The 24,225-nt window shown below is 57.6% G+C and overlaps 4 protein-coding genes across 7 annotated transcripts in view; 3 read left to right on the top strand and 1 right to left on the bottom strand.

Moving 5' to 3' along the window:
- Positions 1-10,059, top strand: part of SLC12A4 (solute carrier family 12 member 4) — a 21,818-nt gene extending 11,759 nt beyond the window's left edge. For both annotated transcript variants that reach the window (XM_061387653.1, XM_061387654.1), the window contains exons 6-24: positions 840-970; positions 2,182-2,423; positions 2,560-2,774; positions 3,332-3,496; positions 3,574-3,672; positions 3,959-4,016; positions 4,353-4,527; positions 4,888-5,006; positions 6,441-6,539; positions 6,698-6,817; positions 7,021-7,125; positions 7,378-7,546; positions 7,834-8,029; positions 8,142-8,311; positions 8,398-8,529; positions 8,612-8,719; positions 8,890-9,077; positions 9,198-9,329; positions 9,488-10,059. In XM_061387653.1, the coding sequence (XP_061243637.1) occupies positions 840-970; positions 2,182-2,423; positions 2,560-2,774; positions 3,332-3,496; positions 3,574-3,672; positions 3,959-4,016; positions 4,353-4,527; positions 4,888-5,006; positions 6,441-6,539; positions 6,698-6,817; positions 7,021-7,125; positions 7,378-7,546; positions 7,834-8,029; positions 8,142-8,311; positions 8,398-8,529; positions 8,612-8,719; positions 8,890-9,077; positions 9,198-9,329; positions 9,488-9,581 (2,717 nt within the window). In that variant the 3' untranslated portion in view covers positions 9,582-10,059. The remainder of the gene's footprint in view (positions 1-839; positions 971-2,181; positions 2,424-2,559; positions 2,775-3,331; positions 3,497-3,573; positions 3,673-3,958; positions 4,017-4,352; positions 4,528-4,887; positions 5,007-6,440; positions 6,540-6,697; positions 6,818-7,020; positions 7,126-7,377; positions 7,547-7,833; positions 8,030-8,141; positions 8,312-8,397; positions 8,530-8,611; positions 8,720-8,889; positions 9,078-9,197; positions 9,330-9,487) is intronic.
- PSKH1 (protein serine kinase H1) overlaps positions 8,141-24,225 on the bottom strand; it is a 39,059-nt gene continuing 22,974 nt past the window's right edge. Inside the window, exons 3-4 of the mRNA XM_061387658.1 lie at positions 9,488-24,225; positions 8,141-9,329 (exon numbers count right to left, since the gene is read on the bottom strand). Coding sequence (XP_061243642.1) covers positions 23,908-24,225 — 318 coding nt within the window. The 3' untranslated portion in view covers positions 8,141-9,329; positions 9,488-23,907. The remainder of the gene's footprint in view (positions 9,330-9,487) is intronic.
- On the top strand, positions 10,286-13,521 carry LCAT (lecithin-cholesterol acyltransferase). The gene is made up of 6 exons (XM_061387655.1): positions 10,286-10,439; positions 11,160-11,316; positions 11,395-11,510; positions 11,606-11,701; positions 11,787-12,011; positions 12,925-13,521. Exons 1-6 carry the CDS (start codon positions 10,286-10,288, stop codon positions 13,497-13,499), a joined length of 1,323 nt encoding a protein of 440 aa, XP_061243639.1. The 3' UTR covers positions 13,500-13,521.
- On the top strand, positions 13,872-17,539 carry PSMB10 (proteasome 20S subunit beta 10). 3 transcript variants are annotated; one of them, XM_061387660.1, is made up of 8 exons: positions 13,872-13,962; positions 15,374-15,461; positions 15,553-15,650; positions 15,762-15,902; positions 16,179-16,294; positions 16,405-16,463; positions 17,091-17,242; positions 17,367-17,539. In XM_061387660.1, exons 1-8 carry the CDS (start codon positions 13,955-13,957, stop codon positions 17,476-17,478), a joined length of 774 nt encoding a protein of 257 aa, XP_061243644.1. In that variant the 5' UTR covers positions 13,872-13,954; the 3' UTR covers positions 17,479-17,539. The 3 variants fall into 3 exon arrangements, with proteins under 3 accessions (XP_061243644.1, XP_061243643.1, XP_061243645.1); XM_061387659.1 differs by lacking the exon at positions 13,872-13,962 and adding an exon at positions 15,046-15,137; XM_061387661.1 differs by lacking the exons at positions 13,872-13,962; positions 17,091-17,242 and adding an exon at positions 15,046-15,137.

Below are 24,225 nucleotides of genomic sequence, written 5' to 3'. Positions count from 1 at the left end.
GAGTTGGTGATGCCATCCAACCGTCTCATCCTCTGTCATCCCCTTCTCTTCCCACCTTCAATCTTTCCCAGCATCAGGGTCTTTTCAAATGAGTCAGCTCTTCCCATCAGGTGGCCAAAGTATTAGAGTTTCAGCTTCAACATCAGTCCTTCCAATGAATAAGACAAGGTCCTAGAGGTGGGATTACAGCGTGAAAAGGAGTAGCCTTTTTAAAGCTTCTTGATCCTTGTTCCCAGATTTTTCACAGATAAGATTTATCAGGAGCAGTTTCAACCAGAAGCATGGGATGGCTCTTGTCGCCTGCACCCTCACTGGCCCTGAGGCCCAGGGTTGACTCAGTCTTGCCAGGAGTGTGAGACTGTGATGGAAGCACAGATTCAAGGCAGGAGAGTCAGCCATGGACAGTTACCCTGTGGCTGGCCCTAGGGGCAAAAAACTAGATAAGATACAGTCCCTTCTCTGGTCTGGAGGGTCAACTAACAGAGTTAGTTAGCCCTTGGGAAGGGTGCGGTGTGCTGAGATAGGACACAATTAGCCAGGGGAGTCAGTGGGGACTGACCTAACTCCACTGAGGCTTTGCTGCGGACCTAGAGCTTCCCCAGTAGAGTAGTCATCTCACTGGCCCATGCTGTGTGTTGGAGTCAAATGAAATCAGGTCCACTCCCAGCCTGGCCACTTATTAACCATGCTATCTTAGGCAAGGTTGTCTAAACCTTCTGCTCATTTGTAAATAGGAAAAGCAGTTCCTGTGCCCCTGGATGGTTGTGAAGGGTTGTCATGGGAGAGGCCCTCTTGAAGAAAAACCAGCCTTGACCTGTTGTATGCTTTTTCTGTTATAGCTGGGGGCTCCTATTTCATGATCTCCCGCTCGCTGGGGCCAGAATTTGGAGGTGCCGTGGGCCTGTGCTTCTACCTGGGAACAACATTTGCGGCAGCCATGTACATCCTAGGGGCCATTGAGATCCTGCTGGTAAGTCAGGCTAAGTCCTGGCCGTTTCTGTTCTTGTCGGAACAGCCCCTTTCCTATAAACCCAGGCTCTTCATGCTCCCCTCACGTCTGGTCCAGATCTAGGGCTTACAATGAGGAAGGCCTCTCTGAGAGAGAAAGATCTTTGTTCAAGCCAGTCTCCCCTTCAGCCCTTTCCCAGTTTGGATCAGGCATGGAAGGGGCCTGGCAGTCTTCACCTTGGCCCTGGGTGTTCCAGCTGCCCAGGCACTATTTCAGCTGTGGCAGGTGGTCTGTGAACTACCGCCTATAACGCTGTGATGGATCTCGGTGGTGATGCAGAGCCTGTCTCCCGGGCTCATGTGGGCTCTGTCCAGCTCTGTCTCCAGGGTTCTGTGCCAAGGCCTCTCAGATCCATCTTATCCTCTTACCGAAACCAGGGAAGTCAGTACCCTCTCTTTGGGCCCCAAGTGTGCTCTGACTCAGCTTCCTGCCTCCCACTGGACTGCCCTGGTAGTGGGGAATGAGTGGGAGGGGCAATGGGGAACATAGTTTAACCAGTGCCCGCCCCTGGGCAGCCAGACAATAGACGTTTAGAGGAACTGCCTGCCTACTTCCACCTCCAGATCCTCTGTCTGTAGTATAGAGCCTATTCCTGGATATTCTAGGGGTTTTATTTTTGTTTTTCTATTTCCCACATTCCTACATTTATTATCTGGATTTCTTCTGTAAGGAAGTTTGTCCTTTTTCCATTTGTTTATTTATTCAATCATGTATTTATATCAGTATGGACTCCTGGATATTTATTTTTATTCTTTGGCTCATAATCCTGTACTATCATTATTTATTTTGTTGCTCCTCAAACTATTCCACTTCTATTTAGCTATTCAGGTCAGCTCCTGTGTCTGGATCCTTTTATTTATTTATTTTTTTCTTTTTTGTAAGTAATTGCTTTATTAAGATATATTTCACATAAAATTCACTGCTTCCCAAATAACTAAGTGGTAAAGAATCTGCCTGCCAACGCAGGAGATGAGGGTTTGATCCCTGAGTCTGGAAGATCCCCGGAGGATGAAATGGCAACCACTCCAGTATTCTTGGCTGGAGAATCCCATGGACAGAGGAGCCTGGCGGGCTACAGTCCATGGGTTGCAAAGAGTTGGACACGACTGAATGACTAAGCACATACTCCACACAGGAAAATTGAACTTCCTTTATCTGTCTTCTTGTTTCAGACCTACATCGCCCCTCCAGCCGCCATTTTTTACCCAATAGGCACTCACGACACATCGAGTGCCACCTTGAACAATATGCGGGTATATGGAACCATTTTTCTGACCTTCATGACCCTAGTGGTATTCGTTGGTGTCAAGTATGTGAACAAATTTGCCTCGCTCTTCCTGGCCTGTGTGATCATCTCCATCCTCTCCATCTATGCCGGAGGCATCAAGTCTATTTTTGACCCTCCTGTTTTTCCGTAAGTAACCTGGGAGAACCTCCAGGCATTATACTGACATCCCCCCTACATGGATGGTCTTCTCTGTAGAGGCTGCCAGATGGGAGTTTCGGGCTGAGCAGCTGCTGATACTTTTCACCTCTTCCACGCCCCACAGAGTATGTATGCTGGGCAACAGGACACTGTCCCGGGACCAGTTTGATGTCTGCGCCAAGACGGCTGTGGTGGACAACGAGACAGTGGCCACCCAGCTCTGGAGCCTCTTCTGCCACGGCCCCAACCTCACGGCTGAGTCCTGCGACCCCTACTTCCTGCTCAACAATGTGACCGAGATCCCGGGCATCCCTGGTGCAGCTGCCGGCGTGCTCCAGGGTGTGTGCTCCCTTCCACCTGCTTCCCCACCCCTCCCCCCCGCCCCCGCAGCAGCAGAAAGAGGGAACGAGCATGGAGGGACAGGGTAGCACAGAGCCGCCCTTGTGTGGCCAGCTCAGGAATGGAGGGTGGTTCTGGCTGCCTTCCCAGCCCAGCAGTGTCCTCTCAGCCCAGCTCCTGGCAGCTAAATTTCGGTTGAACGGAGCTTGTTTTGGCCAGTGTCCCAGGCCTGCAGCAGCCCCCCAGAAAATTCTGGCAGCCCCTCTCTCCCCAGCCACCAGCCCCTGACCCTGCCTGGGATAGTTCTCACAGGAGCCATAAAGGGCCTCTGTCTCAGAGGCAGGCAGTGGCGGACAATGGCAGTTCAGCTACCTTTGCCTTCCAGACTTCCAGCCAGCTAGTCCTTCCCTGTGGCCAGAGTGGCCCTGTGGCTGAAACCACAGCCATCGGGCTGAGGTCACCCCCTTGAGCCCCCAGAACCTCTTACACCTGCAGCCCCTGGCTGGGCTTCCCCAGACTTCCCTGGGGCTGCAGTGGTGATGTGGCCACCCCCACAGAAAACCTATGGAGCGCCTACCTGGAGAAGGGTGAGGTCGTGGAGAAGCACGGGCTGCCCTCCACGGATGCCCTTGGCTTGAAGGAGAGCCTGCCCCTGTACGTGGTGGCTGACATCGCCACATCCTTCACTGTGCTGGTTGGCATCTTCTTCCCCTCAGTAACAGGTGAGCCCTCTTGCCCACCCACACTCCCTGCCCTGACTCCCGAGGGAGCCCCTGAGGGAGTCTCATTGTTTTTGGAGGCATCATGGCTGGCTCCAACCGATCTGGGGACCTCCGAGACGCGCAGAAGTCCATCCCAGTGGGGACCATTCTGGCCATTGTTACCACTTCCCTTGTCTGTATCCTTTCCCAGGCCTGGCATTGTGGCAGGGGGGTGCGTGGGCAGGAGGCACTTCCTTGTGTTTAAGTCACCGCCTGGCATGTGCAGACACACCACACACGCATGCATGTATACATCAACCCTTACACACGTGCACACATTCAAGGGATTTATTTGTACCTGACATGAAACCTCAGCTGCAGGTGTCCTGAGACTTGGGCAAGGGGGGCCCTGGGGCCCTGCGTGGGGAGTGAGTGGGGGCAGCAGTGGCAACAGAGGTCCAGCTTTCCTTGACGTGGCTGCAGACTTCAGCAGCGTGGTTCTCTTCGGCGCTTGCATCGAGGGTGTGGTCCTCCGGGACAAGTGAGTGAGCTGGGCCCCTCCTTGTGGCTGTGGGCTCAAGCTTTTGCTGCCCAGACCCCAGACCCCCTCATACTCGTGGTCCCACACATGTCCTCAGGCTGCTGGTTGTCAGTGGTGGGTCAGTCCTACCAGGACTTTGGCTTCTAAGAGGATGGTGACATCAGATTGGGTCTGGGCTGGAAGGATGGGGGCTGCTGGACTGGCCTCTGCTGAGGGCCAGAGCTCTGTCCCCCATAGCTGTCCTTCTTGACCCTTGCCAGCCCTCACACTGGGTGGCCCCAGCCAGGGTTTCAGGGGCTCCTTGTATGGAGCATGGTCTGAGCCCAGCCCTTGCAGGTATGGCGACGGTGTCAGCAGAAACCTGGTGGTGGGCACGTTAGCCTGGCCTTCGCCCTGGGTCATCGTCATCGGCTCCTTCTTCTCCACCTGCGGTGCTGGCCTGCAGAGCCTCACTGGGGCACCACGCCTGTTGCAGGCCATTGCCAAGGACAACATCATCCCTTTCCTCCGGGTGAGCCTCTTGCACTCCCCCACCATTTGGGTCCTCTTAGCCCCTCATGCTGGCCAGGGAGAGAAGTAGACAGTAAATCCGGGTGCATGCTGTCCTGCTAGGGGCCAGAGCCAGGCAGCCATCCAGGGAGAGCTGCTGTTGGCAGAGCTGCCTGGGCCCAGAAGCCCCAAGGCCTGTCTCCACTCACAGCAGAGAGGCCTGGGGAATTGGAGGGCAGAGTACCTGTCAGGATAGGTTTGGCTGTGACTTGAGCCCCTGAGGGACTTGGAGATGATGGAGGCCAGGCTGTGACTTGTGTCCTGATGTGTGGAATGGGACCAACTTCTTCGCTTCTGACCCCATTGCCCCCGGTGTGTGCAGGTTTTCGGCCATGGCAAGGCAAATGGCGAACCGACGTGGGCCCTCCTCCTGACGGCGCTCATCGCCGAGCTGGGCATCCTCATCGCCTCGCTGGACATGGTGGCCCCCATTCTATCCATGTGAGCTGGGGGCCAGGGCAGGGCAAGGGCCCTGGGAAAGTCTCCTTGCACCCTCAGCCACACCCTAGCCGGGAGCCCTGCCCAGCAGCTCATCTGTGACCCTGTCTAGGGTTGAGGACGCAGCTGGGAGACGGGTCAGGCTGTTGGGGGATGTTTGCCTGGCAGAGCTCAACCTTCTGAACCACTGCCTTCCAGTGCTTACTCAGATGTTTTAAAGAGACCAGTAGGTCCCTTGTGCCTCTGTGGGAGACCCCAGAGCAGGGACGGGCAAGCAGCAATCTCAGCACCCTTGATGAGCCACCACTGTCCCATCCACCTGTTTTCAAGTTGCTTGCTTTTAAAGTTCTGGAGTCAGCTGGGCATTTGAATCTGCCAGTGCCCTGCAGGAGGTGGCAAACACGCAGCAGTTTCCAGGGGTCTCGGAGGCAGAGCTCGTGTCCTCGCTCTGTTCACCTCCACCAGGGCCAGGGCCACTGTGCCCCTCCTCACACACCTTGCTCCGCAGCTGGTGCTCCCTCTTGCTTGTTCCATTATGTCCGAGCCACCCTTCACCACCCCACTCAGCCGGTAGGGCTGACTGAACTTCCGTCCCCCTGAAGCTGCGCCCCCAGCCACAGCCAGGCCTGCCGGAGTCAGTGCTCCCCTGTTCCCCCAACACACCTCCGCCCGTCACTGCCCGGCTCCACCCACACCTGGAAGTATCCTTGCCGCAGTTGTCTCGGGTGGTGGCCCCTTAGTGCCCGTGTGAGGGTGTGTCAGCCTTGATGCTGAGGCTGCTTCTCCTGTAGCCCTAACGGGCCCGAGCACTGCCCCTACCATGAGAGTCCCTGCCCCCGCCTGCCCTCTCTCGTCAGCCCTGCTGCCTCCTTGTCTGTCCTTCCTCACCCACCAGCTGAGGGTAGAAGTGGGCAGCCCCTCCCCTCAGCCCTCTGCCTTTCCTGTCTTTCGCCGGGGGCTCACACACCTCTTCCATCCTGGTCTCCCACGCCCACTGAAGTGTCCCTCAAGCGTCTCTAATGCAGTGACTCAAAATGGCCCTTCTCGTCTTCCTCTGACCCCCTCTCGCCACACTCGTGACAGCCCCTCATCCAACTGGTCCCCCAGGCCAGAGGCCTGGCTTTTGCCTAGCTGTATCAGGCACTGAACTCCCCTTTACACCATCCTCTTCCACAGCTGTTCCCCCTGCCCATAGCCCCCTCGCCTTCTGCCTGGAACATCCTTTGAGACCAGGCTCTGCAGGCATCACCGCAGTGTCCCATCCACATCTGGCCCTGGGCGTGGGCGAAATGAGGCCGAGACGACCTGCTTGACTGTGCCGGGCAGGGCTGTGACAGTCTCGGCTCCTCACCTAGGCCCAGCCTGGGGAGGGTCTGAGACGTCAGGCACCTAGCTACCCAGGGGGCCGCTCAGTCCCCACCGCTCCCTGTGCCGCAGGTTCTTCCTGATGTGCTACCTGTTTGTGAACCTGGCCTGTGCTGTGCAGACGCTCCTGAGGACCCCCAACTGGCGGCCTCGGTTCAAGTACTATCACTGGTACGTGCCAGCTGGGCCCCTGAGCCAGGTTCTCCGACACGAGAGTTATGTGGGAAACCATCCTGGATGGGGTTTGAACTTTCTGGGCAACAGTTTCTATTGGTGAAAGACTGGGAGGTCCTTCCCTGACTCTGGCCCTTTTCCCATCTCTGGCCCAGGGCGCTGTCCTTCCTGGGCATGAGCCTCTGCTTGGCCTTGATGTTTGTCTCCTCCTGGTACTATGCCCTGGTTGCCATGCTCATCGCTGGCATGATCTACAAGTACATTGAGTACCAAGGGTAAGTGCACGTGCACCCACTCGGGTGCTCAGGGCTGCTGGGCTGGGCTGTAGTTGTTGGGTGAGGGGAGCTGAGCCATCCTTCATTAAGCCACCATGGCGCTGGGGTTGGGGGGCTGTGACTTGGGCCTGGTCCCTTCCATCCCACATACACATGGACACAAGTCTTGGAGGGGACTCACCAGCCTTTGGGGGCTTCTGCAGGGCTGAGAAGGAATGGGGTGATGGGATCCGAGGCCTGTCCCTGAGTGCCGCCCGCTATGCCCTGTTGCGGCTAGAGGAGGGCCCTCCTCACACCAAGAACTGGCGGTGAGTCACCCGGGCCTGGCAGGGGAGGTCGAGGTTCTCAGGGGGGCGACCCTGTGAGAGGAGAGAGTCACAAGGTGCTGGCTTCCCTCCCTAGTCCGTGTTCCCTGTCCTGAGCTGCCAGGGGCACCGTCCTGCTTATCAGGCCTTGGATCATTGCTACCTGAGGGGGCCTGTGAGCCAAGAGAGGAGGGAGCTGGGTCCCTGCAGACCTCTGGCCCTGGTCTCAGGCTGCCTCTCCATCTGGCCACTCAGGCCTCAGCTACTGGTGTTGCTGAAGTTAGATGAGGACCTTCACGTGAAGTACCCGCGGCTCCTCACTTTCGCCTCCCAGCTTAAAGCTGGCAAGGGCCTGACCATCGTCGGTTCTGTCATCCAGGGCAGCTTCTTGGAGAGCTACGGCGAGGCCCAGGCCGCTGAGCAGGTACTGCCGGGGCGGGAGTCGGGGGTGGGAGGACCCTGAACCAGACTGGAGATGTCCGGGCTGTAGCTGGTACATAGGGGAGGGGACCGGTCCTGGCTAGCTAGGTGAGAGCTGAGAGCAGGAGCCAGGTGGATATGAAGGTTCCATCTTGCAAGCATGGTCTCTGGGTGGGCACCTTGCCCCCATCTCCTCCCCCACCACCAAGCAGCTCTGTACCCTGGGGCCTGGGCAGGGAACAAAGAGGACATGGATGGCCTTGCCTTCTGACCTGGGTATGTTCCCTACAGACAATCAAGAACATGATGGAGATTGAGAAGGTGAAGGGCTTCTGCCAGGTAGTGGTGGCCAGCAAGGTGCGGGAGGGGCTGGCCCACCTCATCCAGTCTTGCGGCCTGGGTGGCATGAGGCACAACACCGTGGTGCTGGGCTGGCCCTACGGCTGGCGACAGAGCGAGGACCCACGCGCCTGGAAGACCTTTATTGGTGTGTGAGACTCAGGGCCTGGGCTCGACCACATAGGGCAGGGGCCAGGGTTAAGCGAGGGCAGAGACCAGAGGGTCATGGGCTGACAATCGATAGTGCCCCTTCTCCCCAGACACCGTGCGCTGCACCACGGCTGCCCACCTGGCCCTGCTTGTGCCCAAGAACATCGCCTTCTACCCCAGCAACCACGAGCGCTACCTGGAGGGCCACATCGACGTGTGGTGGATTGTCCATGACGGCGGCATGCTCATGCTCCTGCCCTTTCTGCTGCGCCAGCACAAGGTAGGCCAGGCGCTCAGGCCATGGCGCGAGGGGCTGGGCCTGCAGAGGAGGGCGTGCGCCTGAACCACCACCCTCCCTGGCCGCAGGTTTGGAGGAAATGCCGGATGCGCATCTTCACGGTGGCCCAGATGGACGACAACAGCATCCAGATGAAGAAGGATCTAGCCATCTTCCTATACCACCTACGTCTAGAGGCAGAGGTGGAGGTGGTGGAGATGGTGAGCCTCCTGCCCACCTTAGCCCTGTGGATGCCCCGCTCCACCCCTGTAGCTTGGTCCTCATGGCTCACCGTCTCCCCAGCACAACAGCGACATCTCTGCGTATACCTACGAGCGGACACTGATGATGGAGCAGCGCTCCCAGATGCTGCGGCAGATGAGGCTGACCAAGACAGAGCGGGAGCGAGAGGTCAGTGACCTTTTTCAGCTCAGGGCAGGGTCCAGCCTGGGAAGAGGCCATCAAGTGGGGGCATCAGAATGACTCACTGCAGCCCCCCTCATTTCCCTGAGGCTGAGTGATCACTCTGGGCCAGCTTGGCCCCTGACGGCGCTGAGGCGACCTCCTCTGGTTGTCCTCAGGCCCAGCTAGTCAAGGACCGGCACTCAGCCCTGCGGCTGGAGAGCCTGTACTCTGACGAGGAGGATGAGTCTGCAGCTGGGACTGACAAGATCCAGATGACATGGACCAGGGACAAGTACATGGCCACGGAACCCTGGGACCCCAGCCACACGCCTGACAACTTCCGGGAGCTGGTGCATATTAAGCCGTGAGTGCAGCAGAAATGGACCCAGCCATATCCAGGCCGGGGGTGAAGGTGGGATGGGGGCAGATGAGCCCGGTGGGGTGTTCCAGGGGTGGGATCCATGATCAGCCACGTTATCTGCAGGGACCAGTCTAATGTGCGGCGTATGCACACGGCCGTGAAGCTCAATGAAGTTATTGTCACACGCTCCCATGACGCCCGCCTGGTCCTACTGAACATGCCCGGCCCACCCAAGAACAGCGAGGGTGATGAGAACTGGATCCTTTGGTGGGGAGGTGGGCAATGTATGAGGTCAGGCTGGGAGCTCCTGTCCCTGGATGCCCTGGGGGTTTGCAGGGTACCCCAGCTCTGCTTGATGGGCTAGACTTCCCTGGGTGCTTCCGTGGGCGCTGCTTCCTTGACTGATGCCCCACAGACATGGAGTTCCTGGAGGTGCTGACTGAGGGCCTCGAACGAGTGCTGTTGGTACGTGGCGGTGGCCGTGAAGTCATCACCATCTACTCCTGAGCCCAGCACAGACTTGTGGCCTAGAGTGAAGGTGTCCAGGGTAACACACAACCCCCCTCCAGCACCCACCTGCCAGCCCCACTTTGCCTGGCCTCACCCTGGACCCAGCTTTACTAGGTCTCCTTGGAGACTGGGCCCAGACCTGGCCATGGAGATGGATCCGAGGTCCCTCGGGACCCTGAGAGGTTCGGGGACTTGCCCGTCCAACACGCCAGGATGCCTGTCCAGACTGGAGAAAACTGGTGGGGGCTGACGTGGGGATTGAAGGCAGCTGGCCCGGGAGCGCTATTTATTGCATATTTATTGTTTGGATGTCACCATCAGAGAGGAGGGGAAGGGTGACGAGGGAGGGATCCGGCCCAGCCCGCCTGCAGGAAGATCTGACTCAGCTCCTGTGGGCGGGGACCCCCACCAAGCCAAGTTGAATGGAACCAGCCAGCTGAAGCCTGACTTTTTTCAATAAAACATTGTGTACTTCTGGGCCTCCCGCTGCCCCAGCTCTGTTTCCCCTGGCACGGGGGAAGAAGGCGGGACTGAATCCAGGCCCAGAGCCGGCTCCCTAAGGCTGTGCCCCTTTCCGGCAACCGCTGGCCAGCCCCATTGGCCAGGCTGTCCCTCCCACTGTCCCTGGGGCCCCTCCCACCCCCACTCCAGATAAGGCCAGCCCAGGACCGCTTTAGCGGGCACCAGGCACTAGGGCTGGAATGGGGCTGCCCGGCTCCCCGAGGCAGTGGGTCCTGCTGCTGCTGGGGCTGCTGCTCCCCCCCGCCGCCCCTTTCTGGCTCTTCAATGTGCTGTTCCCCCCGCACACCACGCCCAAGGCTGAGCTCAGTAACCACACACGGCCCGTCATCCTCGGTAAGCCCCCGCCAGGCCCCTGATACACCCGGCCAGCCCTTGGGGAACCAGGGCCCCCACCCCTGGTAGCAGAGCCTGCCAACGCCCTTCTGCCTGTGCATTAGCCCTGATTCTTAATTCAGTGTTTGGAGGGGCCAGAGGCTTGTCCTGAGGAGAAATCTACCCCTTCTTGCACCACACTGTTCCTGTGTCTCCAGGGTGTCTCCCCCAGGTGGGTGGAGTGGAGGGTGGGTGTGCCGGAGGGCTTGGTCAGGGCATTACAAGCTGTGGTCAGCTGTAGCTGTAGCCAGACCCTGGGTCCAGCCTCCTCCCTCCCCCCCGCCGCTCCTTCCTCAGCCCCCACCCCAGCAAGGACGAGGTGCCCAGCCCAGGAGGGCAGGAGAGGCCTGTCAAGTCCTGCCCCCACTCCCCACTCTGTTTGTTCTCCTCTTGGACTTTGGCAGAGATGGAGAGTCATGCTAGCTGTTTGCTCTGTGGGGGCAGTGGTCAGAGGCCTTGGCCCCTGAATCTTCCCTTCCTTGGGGGAGTCTGGGCTTTGGGGAGATGGAGCAGTGGATATGAACAGAAAGAGAGGATCTTGTCCTTAGTCTCTGGTGGTTGACGGTGTGTATAGGAGAGGAAGGGGTGGGGCTAGTCACTGTGGTGTCGGGGAGGTGAGGCTAGGGTGGGGCCCACCACAGGGGAATGGAAGGGATCCAGAGTGAAGGCTGGTGCCCGCAGTGCCCGGCTGCCTGGGGAATCAGCTGGAAGCCAAGCTGGATAAACCAAGTGTGGTGAACTGGATGTGCTACCGCAAGACGGAGGACTTTTTCACCATCTGGCTAGATCTCAACATGTTCCTGCCCCTTGGGGTAGACTGCTGGATCGACAACACCAGGTGGGTGCCGTCCCCTCTGGCCTAGTCCCTTGCCCTGCTTCTTGGCCGCGGGTCCGCTGAATGTCCCACTGCCCCCAGGGTTGTGTACAATCGCAGCTCTGGGCGGGTGTCCAATGCCCCCGGTGTACAGATCCGTGTCCCTGGCTTTGGCAAGACCTACTCTGTCGAATACCTGGACAGCAGCAAGTTGGCAGGTGTGTGTGTGCTGAGGGAGAGGGTGGGGCTCTAGGCTGTGTTGGCCTTGCAGGGGCCATGGCCACAGCCCCTGGTGCCGCCACCTCCCCCACAGGTTATATGCACACACTGGTACAGAACCTGGTCAACAATGGGTACGTGCGGGATGAGACAGTGCGGGCCGCCCCCTACGACTGGCGGCTGGAGCCTAGTGAGTGTCTCCATGTTTAGGGGGCTTGGGGGGCAGGGTGGAGGCCCCCACCTTCAGCCATGCTGACCGATCCACCCCCCTGCAGGCCAGCAGGAGGAGTACTACCTGAAGCTTGCTGGACTGGTGGAGGAGATGCATGCCACATATGGGAAGCCCGTCTTCCTCATTGGGCACAGCCTTGGCTGCCTGCACCTGCTCCATTTCTTACTGCGCCAACCCCAGACCTGGAAGGACCGCTTCATTGACGGTTTCATCTCTCTCGGGGCTCCCTGGGGTGGCTCCATCAAGCCTATGTTAGTCTTGGCCTCAGGTGAGAGGGCCTCCTGTTTCTTCTCATAGTGCCCAGCTAGGGGGTGTTGTCTACCACCTCTGGGAAATAGCCCCTTTCATTGTCCTTGGAGAGCAGTGAGCCCAGCCTGGACTGTTAGACAAACTCCTGACAGTTTGTCTCAGCGATGACAAAGGGGAGGTAAACAAAGATGAAGTGAATCCCAGCAATCTGACTCATTGCTGAGTCTGACTGAGGTCTGTTCCTTGTGGCCTCAGGTCTACCCACTCAGCTCCCAGGAGGTGCTTTGCACACGGATCTTCCCTAAGCCAGGCCACGGCAGATCTGCCAAAGCCAGGGCCAGACCCCAGGAGACCCTCCTGCCCCTCATGTGGAGCACCTGCTGTAGGCTGAGCACAGCTGGACATGGTCTTACCCCTAGGAGCTGAAGTGAAGGAAACACTCCCCAGACCACATCAATGGGTGTCAAACAGAGATGGGTCTCATCTCATCCTTCCCAGAACACAGCTCTGAGCCCTGTGCAGCACAGGCCACAAGGGTCGACAGACACTTGCCTGAGACAGAACTGCCAGCACTATATCCCCCCAACTCATACTCCCGTCCTCAGGAAACACTGCTCCCCCACCCTCCTGTTGAAGCCCTCCAGCTCTGCCTGTCAGAGGTGCCATCGGGGCTTCTCAGTTAACAAGTACACATGAACCAATATTGTAAAGTTAAATAAAATAAAATTAAAAAAAAAACAAAAAACAAGTACACATGAGCACCTCCTGAATGCTAGGCCAGTTCTAGTCTAAGACTTGGATTCTGTGGATTGGGCAAGGGCAAGATTGAGTGTCCAGCTGAGCTTGGGCTGGGGAGCCCTGGAGTTGTGGGCCTGGAGTAGCTGGGCCTGCCGGCTGGAGTAGCCCTGCCCCACCTTGCTCTCTGTCCTCAGGTGACAACCAAGGCATCCCAATGATGTCCAGCATCAAGCTGAAAGAGGAGCAGCGCATGACGACAACATCACCCTGGATGCTTCCCGCCAGGCAGACGTGGCCTGAGGACCATGTGTTCATTTCCACCCCCAGTATCAACTACACAAGCCGTGACATGCAGCGCTTCTTTACAGACCTGCACTTTGAGGAAGGCTGGTACATGTGGCTCCAGTCACGTGACCTGCTGGCAGGCCTCCCAGCACCTGGCGTGGAAGTGTACTGTCTCTATGGCATAGGCCTGCCCACTCCCAGCACCTACATCTACGACCACGGCTTCCCCTACACAGACCCTGTGGATGTGCTATATGAGGATGGTGATGACACTGTGGCCACGCGCAGCACCGAGCTCTGTGCCCGCTGGCAGGGCCGCCAGAAACAGCCTGTGCACCTGCTGCCTCTGCCAGGGACACAGCACCTCAATATGGTCTTCAGCAATCAGACACTGGAGCACATCAATGCCATCCTGCTGGGTACCTACCGAAATAGCACTGCTGTACCCCCGACTGCCAGTCCAAAGCCCATGCCCCCTGAATAAAGACATTCCTTTGCTGTTAAAAGCCCTGACGTGTGTTGTGGGTTGAAGGAAAAGCACTAAGGTCCTCACACCAGGATGCATTCGTCCGCAGCCACAGGCCTGGTGCTTTGTGGAGTAAAGAGCTTTGCTAAAGCCTGGGACTGAACTGGGCACCTTGAGATGTATAGCTTCCCACAAGAAGGGCATGGCAACCTACTCCCAGTATTCTTGCCTGGAGAGTCCCAGGGGCAAAGGAGCCTGGCGGGCTACAGTCCATAGAGTCACAAAGACGGACAAGACTGGAGCGATTTAGCTTGCACAAACTGCTGGTTGAGCTGTTTAAGCAGCCTGCCTGTGCCTGCCTCTGCTCTGGGCATGGGGACTGGAGGCATCTGCACACATAGCAGTGGAATGGGCATACATGGAGCCAAGGGTACAGGATGTAGAAGATCTGAAATGTCCCTCCTAGCTCCCAAATGGGCAGGTGAGACCCCGCCTCTGGAGAGGCTTTTGAGTGCTAGGTGGGTGACAGAAGCACAAGAGTTTAGAATCTAGGAGAGTGACAGCCATTAAATAGATCATTTCACTAGTGAAGATTTAATTTTTAGGTAATGGAGCTAAGTGATCTGAGAGAAAGGTATAGAGAGCAACAAGGTGGTGAGTCTTGTGGGTCAGGAAAGGCTTCCCAGAGGAGGTGTTGCCAATGCAGAGATCAGATGGAATGAATGAGAAGGGTGACTGTAAAGACTCGTTTGAGCCTGAGAGCTGTGTGCAACTGATACAGGGTTTAACCAGGGAGTGTGACCAGATCTCCAACCTAGAAAAGAGTCCCCTCTCTAGAGCATGGAGTGTAGTCTGGGGTGGAGGGTGAGGGGCAGGAATTGTGGGGAAACCAGGGAGGCCAATGCTGTGCCCAGCAGGGAAAGGATGCTAGCTGAGACAAGCAGTAATCCAAAGAAGTGGCTAGATAAAGGGTCCTTTGGGAGGTGAAATAAGGCTTGGCCATGGGCAGAGCCTGGCATGCCTACAGGCCACCTGAGGGACAACCATGATGCCCCTCCTGAGAGAGGACAGCATCTGAAACATGGAAGACAGATCAGCATTGCCTTGGATGAGAGGACTGAGCCTCAGTGTTTGGGTTTTGGGAAGAAGGCAGACAGCAAACAAGAGGCAGGAGTTGGGAGAAGGACAAAAGGCAGCCATGACTGATGCTGTTGAAGATGGGTAATAATAAGAACAGAGAATTGGTCAATGTGATAGCCTTAGGGCACTGAGACTTGAGGTTAAAGGTGGGGTCAGGGTAGGCAGAGCTCGGGGCTCAGGCTGGACAATGGCCAAAGAGGAGGGATTTGTCCCTCTGTTCAGACAGAGGACCCAGGAGCAGCTTGGAGTGCCAGGCAAGGGACATCTCCCCTCTTCCTAAGCTGCAAAAGACCAGAGCTGAAGGTGAAAGTGAAAGAGAAGCTGCAGAAAGGGACCAGCATGCTTTGAGGAAAGGTGAAAGCGAAAGGGGGAAACAATAGTGCAGCCGTGCAGAGGACAAGCCTTCTGCCTTCTTTTATTCCTGCTGATCCCACTCCTCTGACCCCCTGCCCACGTGGAGATGCAGAAGACAGTGCTAGAGCCCCAAAGGGGTTTTTCCTTCGAGAACTGTGAGAGGTGAGGGCGGGAATGGTTGGTTCCCCAGCTGCCTATGCCCTTCAGCGAGGGCTTCCGGGAGCGAGAACCTCAGGATCTGTAAAATTCCTGAGGGCCAGAGTGGGGGAGGGTACGTGTGTTGAACGACTTGGGTTCCCAGGTTTACCCCAGGAGGTGAGGGAAACCGGGACAGAGGTAGGGGATGTGATGAGGGTCCCAGAAGAACTGAAACCTGGGCCTCTCCTCTCCGTTTCCAGAAACGCAGCCTTGCAACGCGCCCTCCCGGGGCTCCGGGTCCCTCACGCACGCAAGACCGGGACCACCATTGCAGGCCTTGTGTTCCAAGTAAGCAGGGAGCTGGGATGGCGCGGCCTAGAGGGGCGGCGGGAAATGGGACGTGGGGACTAGGCCAACGGCTCCTCCCTCCCACCCCCAGGACGGGGTCATCTTGGGCGCGGATACTCGGGCCACTAACGATTCGGTCGTCGCGGACAAGATCTGTGAAAAGATCCACTTCATCGCCCCCAAAATCTAGTGAGCATCCCCCCGCCTAACTCTCCCCCTCCAAGAACCGCCCCCTCGTTCCCATCCGGGGTGCCAGCACATCCCAGCAACGCCCACACGGACCCCTCCTTTCGCCCTCAGCTGCTGTGGGGCTGGAGTAGCCGCGGACGCCGAGATGACCACGCGGATGGCGGCGTCCAACATGGAGCTACACGCGCTGTCCACGGGCCGCGAGTGCCGCGTGGCCACCGTCACCCGCATGCTGCGCCAGACGCTCTTCCGGTGCTGAGGCGGGTCTAAGCTGACCCCGAGGAGGGGCAGCTGCGGGGAGGGCGGGGCTGAGAGGACACAGGACCGAAGAAAGGGCGGGGCTGAGACGTCCGAGAGCCCGGAAGAGGCGGGCCTAAGAGGAGCTAAGAGGGCGACAGCGAGGAGCGCTGTCAGTTACGGGGAGCCAGACCGCGGGAAGGGGCGGGGTTCGGAGGCAGGGGCGATTTCGTGGAGGGGCGGGACTTGGGCTCCGGTGCGTTCCGCTGACCGTACCCACTCGGCGAAAAGGTACCAAGGCTACGTGGGAGCGTCGCTGATCGTGGGCGGCGTGGACTTCACAGGACCGCAGCTCTACAGCGTGCACCCCCATGGCTCCTACAGCCGGCTGCCCTTCACGGCCCTGGGTGAGCGCTTCTGCCCGCTGCCCACGAACCTTGCTATGCGACCCTGACCTCAATGTTTATCCCACGACTGGGCGGCCGCAGTTGATCTCAGATGCCCCTCTTGCTTGCAGGATCCGGCCAGGATGCGGCCATAGCAGTGCTAGAGGACCGGTTCCAGCCGAACATGACGGTGAGTGACACCTGTCCCCACTCCCCGACCACCACATTATGCGAGCATTGATGGGAAGTGCACCCGCGAGCTGGGGAAACGCAGAGGAACCCTGGCCTAGTCGGGGAAGGCTTCTCGGAGGTGACGACTGAGTGGAGACTGAGGGGCCAGTGGAATGAGGGCGAGGTGCTATGCTAACAGTGCCAAAGCTTGTACTGCCTCAGAAGTCAAAACTCAGTGCCACTTGAAGTTGAGGAGAGAGGAACAGCAGGTGGGGTCTGGGGTCTGGATTTCGTTTGGGATGGATGGAAGCAGAAGGCATCTGTATGTCACTTTATAAGCGGCTAAGGCCCGGAAAGAAAAGGCAGTGAGTGGGGAATTGGGGGTGGGTGAACAGGCCAGTGGAAGCAGAGCCACAAGTGTGACTCAGAAGTTTGTGAAGATGGGGGCAGTGGGAACATGGTGTCACTGTACAGGGGACACTGAAACCAGGGTAGAGGAGCTTGGGGTGGAGATGGGGGTGTAGGGCGAGAGAGGGAAGTTTGGGTGTGAGCAAATGAGGCCTGGCTTCAAGATGAACTGTGTCCAGGCTACAGCCTAAGGGTGATCTAGAAGGGTCCATCAGGCCTCACTGACACATCTTTGCAGTTGGAGGCAGCGCAGGAGCTGCTGGTGGAAGCCATCACTGCAGGGATCCTGGGTGACCTGGGCTCTGGGGGTAATGTGGATGCATGTGTGATCACCGCGGCCGGTGCCAAGATGCTGCGAGCCCTGAGCTCTCCCACAAAGCCTATAGAGAGGTAGGAGCACCGGAGGTGGAGGAATCCCAGGGGAGGATGGATGGGGTAGTAGCGGAAGACAGGGCTATAGAGGACGGGACACTTGATGGGCCCCTTTTGAAGGGTCATCCCTGCTTCTTCCCAGGTCCAACCAGTACCGCTTTGCCCCTGGGACCACACCTGTCCTGTCCCAGACAGTGGTGCCGCTGACCCTGGAGCTGGTGGAGGAAACTGTGCAGGCCATGGATGTGGAGTGAAGGAGGGTGAGGCTTAGAGCTTGGAACAAGGAGGAATAAACCCAGAAAACACGAACACCTACCTCGGCAGATGACTGTGTCTGTCTTGGGTGGAGGGGAACAAGCAGCCAGCAGGGCTCTGTGGCCAAGTTGTCCCTGCAAAGGCCATTCCTTCCCATGGCTGCAGAGTCTGGCCTGAGGGACACCATTCACTCACCACCTTAGTCATCTACCCCTCTAGAACCCCAGCCCTGGCAAGCCATTGCAGGCTGAAGGTGGAAAGACCCCTCTCCATACCATGGAGGCTCCCCCACCACTCCCATGCCTGGCTTTTGCCCTCTGGTCCACGGGAGACCATTGTACAATCCAAAAGGCTCTATGTACTGCCCTCACCTAGAGCCTTTACTTGCCTCATCAGTGACCAAGGACAAAGCCCACAGCTCCCAGTCAGATCACACCCCACACACACCGCGCATTGCCCCACTATGGCTAAAATGCCGATGGAGGAGCTGCTTCCTGATTCCAAGGGCAAGTTCTCACAAGCACACTCCTACAACGCCTTTATCTGTGAAACCCCTCTGATGACCAGGCACACCTGAGGTACTATGTCGTACCTAAGGTATGATGCTGAGCTTCTGTTTGCACTTGTTGGGCTATGACTAGGGGGACTGACTCTGTTTTCTGACTGCCAGGGGTCACAGGGCTCACATGGGAAGAGATGTGACATGTGAGAGTCATGACACATTTATCCAGCAGACTTTTGCTGAGCACCCAGGTGCTAGGGGCTGGTGGGAGCATCCTGCCCTGGGAGAGAATGGCAGAATTCCCCTGGAACGTTGGAACTGCTAGAATCTGCCCAGTCCCTGGGGAGAGCCTACTCCAGGCTGGACATCCCTAGGTCCCTGATTGTGCTTTTTCCCTCAGTGTTTTTATTATGTTTTATTATGAAGGATTTTATTTTTATAAACATAAAAACTGAAAAAATTGCACACTGGGGGCTTCCCTGGTGGCTCAGTGGTAAAGAATCCGCCTGCCAATGCGGGAGACAGGGGTTTGCTACCTGGTCCAGGAAGATCCCACATACTGAGGAGCATGGGCCACAACTACTGAGCCTGTGCTCTAGCGCTGGGAAAGCTCAACAATCAAGCCCATGTGCCGCAACTACTGAAGTCCATGCGTCCTACAGCCTGTGCGCCACAAGAGAAGCCACTGCAATGAGAAGCCTGTGTACTGCAACGAAGAGTAGCCCTTGATCACCACAACCAGAGAAACGCCTGCATAGCAACGAAGCTCCAGCACAGACAAAAATAAATAAGTAAAATTATATATGTAAAAACTCCCTGAAAACCATCAGAGGGTTTGGGTTAAAAAAAAAAAAATTCCACATTGAATACCTATATACCCACCACAGACTTTACAATTAGTATTTTGTTATATTTGCTTTATTACCTATCTATCCTCCTCTCCAGTCAACAATTAACTTATTTTTTTTTCATCTTGTTGTTTTGACTGATGTGTTCTTGAATCAGCCACAGTGCTCACACTCTTAAAAGGAGGCAAACCAACTTACCCATTGCAACTCCGCACACAGGGGTGTCTTCTCTCCCTCAGTTCAGGCTCAGCTTGGAGCTCTTCAGTGAATGGGCTGTAGATACCAGGGCTTGTTCATGGGAGCCCCAAGGGCTGGACGCTGTGAGATTTGATGGCTGTCACCCTTCTACCCCTGGTCTCCATCCAGGGTCGGTCAGTCACCAAGAGCTCATACCTTGCCCTCCTGTGCACAAGACCCTTCCTAGACATCATCATGAACAGTGTGGGCTCTGGAACCAGACAGATGAAGCTTTGGGTCCACGCATACCATGTGGCAGGAGAGTCATCACCTCCCTGACCAAACCATGACTTCTGTTCCAAGTTGACAAGGAGTCACTGAGATGATGTGTTAGGATTTGCCCTGTCCTGGCCACTGGCCCTGGCTCTCCACAGTAGAGCTGGTACAGGTCTACTCTACCAGTCAGGGACACCCCTGAGTGCTAAGCAGACTTCTCTGGGTCTGGCACTCCTGATAACCGTGGGAGACTTCCCTGATACCAGCTACCAAGTGGTCACCATTAAGGCTAAGCACAAGTCCTTAGTACCTGGTGCTCAACACTTGAGATGTGAGGTGGGGAGCCAATCAGAGGATAAGATTTGGGGGATGGAGGAGGTGAGAGCCTCACACCTGGGCTCTATCTGCTAAGGCCTGGGTGGAGGGCTCTGACACAGGAGAACCCTCCTGCTGACACAGCATGGGAAGGAGCTGCTTGGCTTCACTCCTGGGACTTTGGCGCAAGGACAAAGAGACCCATAAAGCCAGGCCCAGTTCTCAGCCTCATGTCTGCTGTAATGTTGCTGCTCAGACTGACCCTCAGCCTCATCCTCCTTAGCTCCTCCTGGGGTGAGTGGGCCTGGCCCAGCCCTGACTGAACAGCCTTAGGGCAACACAGTATTAGCCCAGGCTTCCTGCTCAGGGGCTGAGAAGGCGCTGGGGTGGCTAGAAGGCAAGCAGGTAGATAGAGTGGGCAAAGGAAAAAGGATGTGGCAGGGCTGGGAGAAAGCAAGAGGTGGGCAGGGGCCAGTCTCCCAAATGGGACGGGAGCTTAGGCCGGGTCCAGGAGCAGGGGAGGGTTTAGGAAGCTTCAAAGCAAAAGGATGTATATAGTTTAAAAGCCATCTGGCTGTATGTGGGGTCCAGACTGCTGAGGTCTGGAGTGAGTGGAGAGGTTAGGAAGGAAGGGGACAACATACACCTGGGTCAGAGGGAAGAATGGCCTGGTATGGGGGGTGGAGTAGAGCTGGTGTGAGTAGGATGGAGAGAGATGTGGAAGAACGGACAGGACTTCGGGGTTGGTTGGATGGGGCAGCTGAGATTGCTGTAGAAGCCCAAAGGTGCTCACAAGAGGAGCAATGATAAGAGCCCTCTTGATCTGGACCCCTTTGGAGACACAGCCTGGGGGTACCCAGGAGGAGAGGAGAAGTGGGCTGGGATGCGGGAAGCAGGTCCTTTCCAGTCCAACGGCCAGGCTGCTGCGTTCTTGCCATTAAACCAGTGCTGCACTTCAGCCAGAGGACTGTCAATGGGAAGATGGTAGTGCTGGGCTCCTGGCCCTGGGAGGTATTCCCATAGGTACAGGACCCTGGCGGTGGGGCAGGATCTCAGGTGTTTCATGCTTGGGTTTAGCCTGGGCCCACCCCCACTGCTAACCCCTGACCCCAGGACAGCAAAGGCTTCTGCTTCTGTGGTGGGTTTGTCATCGGCCAGTCCAGGGTGGTCACGGCTGCCCACTGCAGTGTTGTAGGAGTGCTTCCCCTCTTCCTGCCCCACCTCTGCCCCACCTCCCCACTGCCTTGCTCTGGAGGCCCCTCTCTTGTCACTCTGCCCTCCCTCTGGCTGCCCAACCCCACTCTCACTGCAGCCCTGGCTGCCACTTTGTCATCCTGGGTGAGTACGACCGAGCATCTTGTGCTGAGTGCCTGGGCCGCAGATGGGAAAGGAAGGGTGGGCAGTGTAGGTGTGTAGGCCCTGGGGGTGAGGAACTCACAGGATGCCCTGGTCTAAACCCTGGCACCCATCATCCTGGGGGCCTGGGCCCACGCCCATCCTACACGGCCCCTTCCTGGCTCCACAGGCACCCTTCCTGGAATCCCACCACCAGGAACAATGATCTCACATTACTGACACTCGCCTCCCCAGCCCAGTACACAATGTGCGTCTCACCAGTTTTCCTGGCTTCCTCAAATGAGGCACTGCCTGAAGGCCTCACATGGCTGGGTGCCTCAGTGGTGTGGGTAGGAACTTGGGTCAAAAATCTGGGGGGAAGGGAAGGGTAGGGGCAAGCCATGTGGGGCATAACCAGCCCCGCCCGGCCCATAGGCAGTGTGACTTGGGCACACCTGCGGCAGTGGGTTCTGCCCTGCTCACCATGAGACGGTGCCAGCAGTACCGGGGCTCATGCATCACCAGCTCCACGATCTGTCAGGGGCCTCCTTGCGCCAGCTGAGCGCTGGCCCCCTGTCCTGTCCTCGGCACTTTCCTGTGGTACTCCCACCCCCCATGCAGACTTCTCCCCTCTCTCCCGCCAGGGTGATTCTGGAGGCCTGCTTGTCTGCCAGAAGGGGAACACATGGGTGCTCACTGATACGGTCTCCTGGGGCACCAGTGACTGCAGTGTGCCCACGCCTGCCATGTACACTCAGGTCAGCAGGTTCAGTACCTGGGTCAATCAGGTCACAGCCTACAACTGAGCCCACCACAGGCTCCGCTGGGGTCCAATAAATACCCCCAGTCCTGCTCTCTATTCTGTCTTCCTGGTTCAGGAGAAAGGAGAAGCTTTTGGGGGTCCCCCTCCCCAAGTGAACTCTGTCCTCTGGCCCAACACAGGCTGAGGAGTCAAGAACCTGCTAGACTAGCTGCGTCCGAGCTGAGCTCCCCACCCCCACCTCCTGAGCAACCCCTTGGTCCGCAGCAAGGAGGCCGGGCTGTCAGAATGAAGCGGCAGCTTTCCCTGGGGAAGGCAGCCTGTTTATTGAGTACAGAGGATACCTTTACAGACTGAGTACACAAAATAAATAACTGCACATTCTCCATCCACAGTCCATGGCATCAAAAAGGCCCAAGTCTCCAAACTTCCTCGGTCCTACTCTCAGGACCAGGTGCATCCTGGCCAAGAGGAAATAACCCCCCAGAGGCACCTGGGGACGTGGGGGGGATTCTGAGGACAGGGCACTTGGGCTTGCCACTGCCTTGTGCAAGGAGCACTGGAGACAGAGGAGCGGGTGTACAAGGCACAGGCGACGTGGCCCAGAGTGGTCTCTTTGGGCGTGGTTCCCACTGAAGGTGGCACATGCAAAAAGTTGCGGGCCTGGCCCAAGGGAACCCACTATGAGGAACTGAGAGCCAAACCCTCCCTGCTGGCAGGGGACCCACAATCCAGCTAAAGCTAAAGCTGGGCCCTGGCTCCTCCCCACCTGCAGAGAGCAGCTGTGGAGGGAGAGGGCTTGGGCTCCAGCTCCCGTGTGTGGTGGAGGGGAGGCACAAGACTGATGGGGGATGGTCGGAAAGCAGTCATCCAATTTCACCCACCTCTCATGGGGCTCCCTCCAGACGGAGATTCAGTGGGCCCCAGAATGGAAGGGTAATGCTGTGAAAAGAAGCAGGGACAGGGTGGACCAAGCAAGGCCACCGTGAGGAGGGCAGTGCCCCCACACACTCAGGGTTCAGAGGCAGGTCACACAGTATGGCTAAGTTCCAGGGGGAGCTGCAACAGAAGCTCAGCAGAAGGGGAGACAGTTGAGCAGCCCCAGGACCCTCCTTCCTTCCCACTTCCTCTTGGAGGATAAAAGGAGAGCACAGTGGGCATTCCTAGGCTGTCCACACGTGTGCCCGACACTAGATGGCGCCTTCGTGCAGCTGCAGAGGAAGGAAGAGAGTGCCTGAAGAGAGGCAACAACCGGCAGCACCAAGGTTGGAACCAGGGCTGGTGCTGGAATCCGGATGGGGCTCTCCCTCAGAGGCCCCCGTCCTTTGCTTTGACCCAGGTGCCCCATCCCCCAGGTAGCAGCAGTGGGGCTCCTTTTAACCCCCCACAGTTGGGAAGGAGGCACCTGGGGAATAGAAAGAACGGGCATCCAAGGGAGAGAGTGAGGTGATAGGAGGCTCTGCAAAGAAGGCACTGAGGATGGTGGGCTGGTGGTGGGAACCCTCACAGCCAGAGGCTGGAGCCTGGAGCAAGCCCACTACCAACGCAGCCACACAGTCCAGAGGGCCAAGGGCCACTCCACGGCCTTCCCACGAGAGATCCTGGCAAGTTCTGGGGCCAGGTGGGGTCCCTGGGGACACCAGGAAGGAAGACAGATTTGGGCTGGGAGGTGGAAAACTGTTTAGACTTAGCCAGGGGCTGAAAGTCCAGCCAAGGCACAAGTTATGGGCCTACCTGGGCCTCTCACTAGAGGATAATCATGAGGGTCAGGATGCCATAAAACATGCGGGCAGGGGGTTAGGGAGGAAGGCTTGGTAGGGGAAAGGGAGTTCCAGAAGTAACTGTCCCAAAGAGTCCTGAGACCACAGGACACCCTCTAGCTGGCAGTGCATGCCCCTTTGGTCTCGGGGAGAGCAAAGAAAGAGGTGAGACTGAAGGCCAAGTCCCACCCTTCCCCCAATGTACACCAGAGCACTTGTCCACCAAGAGGAGCACCTGTGCCAAATCAGGTTCGGGGCTCATAGGGCCTAGGACTCCCTCCGCTCTGTTGCACCAGGTTCAGGCCCAGGGTGAAGATGGGGACACTGCAGGCACAGAGAAGGGGCTGGGGCCATTCACCTACCCTGGACCATGCAGGTCTATCTCTAGAGAGGCCGCTGGCCCCAGCAGTGTGTGGCCCGGCTGGGGCCCGCCACGTCTGCATCCTGCTGGTAGCTCAGCCGTTGTACTGCTGCTGGTAGCGCAAGTTGAGCTCCCGCAGCTCTCGCTCCCGCACTCGGCGGGACTTGTTGGAGCGTGTTGAGCGGCTGGACCGTGTGGACTGGGCAGATTTAGTGCTCTGGCAGCGTGAGGAGGCGCGTTTGAGGAGGTTCTGGGAGATGGAGCGGTGCAGATTCTTCATAGACGAAGAGGCTGCCATGCTCACCACCCACGGATGCCTCAGGGCCTGCAGTGCAGTCATACGGGCGCCAGGGTCCACCGTCAGCAGGCGGTCAATGAAGTCCTTGGCCAGATTGGACACACTGGGCCAGGG

The sequence above is a fragment of the Bos javanicus genome, chromosome 18 (assembly GCF_032452875.1).
Source record: "Bos javanicus breed banteng chromosome 18, ARS-OSU_banteng_1.0, whole genome shotgun sequence".
In the NCBI taxonomy this organism is placed as follows: Eukaryota; Metazoa; Chordata; class Mammalia; order Artiodactyla; family Bovidae; genus Bos; species Bos javanicus.
This window is presented reverse-complemented; position numbering and strand designations above follow the sequence as displayed.

Coding starts and splice junctions, on each gene's coding strand:
- LCAT (XM_061387655.1), top strand. CDS start 10,286: ATGGGGCTGCCCGGCTCCCCGAGGCAGTGGGTCCTGCTGCTGCTGGGG. Junction 10,440..11,159: donor CACACGGCCCGTCATCCTCG/GTAAGCCCCCGC, acceptor TGGTGCCCGCAG/TGCCCGGCTGCCTGGGGAAT. Junction 12,012..12,924: donor TATGTTAGTCTTGGCCTCAG/GTGAGAGGGCCT, acceptor CTCTGTCCTCAG/GTGACAACCAAGGCATCCCA.
- PSMB10 (XM_061387659.1), top strand. CDS start 15,082: ATGCAGAAGACAGTGCTAGAGCCCCAAAGGGGTTTTTCCTTCGAGAAC. Junction 15,138..15,373: donor TCCTTCGAGAACTGTGAGAG/GTGAGGGCGGGA, acceptor CTCCGTTTCCAG/AAACGCAGCCTTGCAACGCG. Junction 15,651..15,761: donor TTCATCGCCCCCAAAATCTA/GTGAGCATCCCC, acceptor TTTCGCCCTCAG/CTGCTGTGGGGCTGGAGTAG.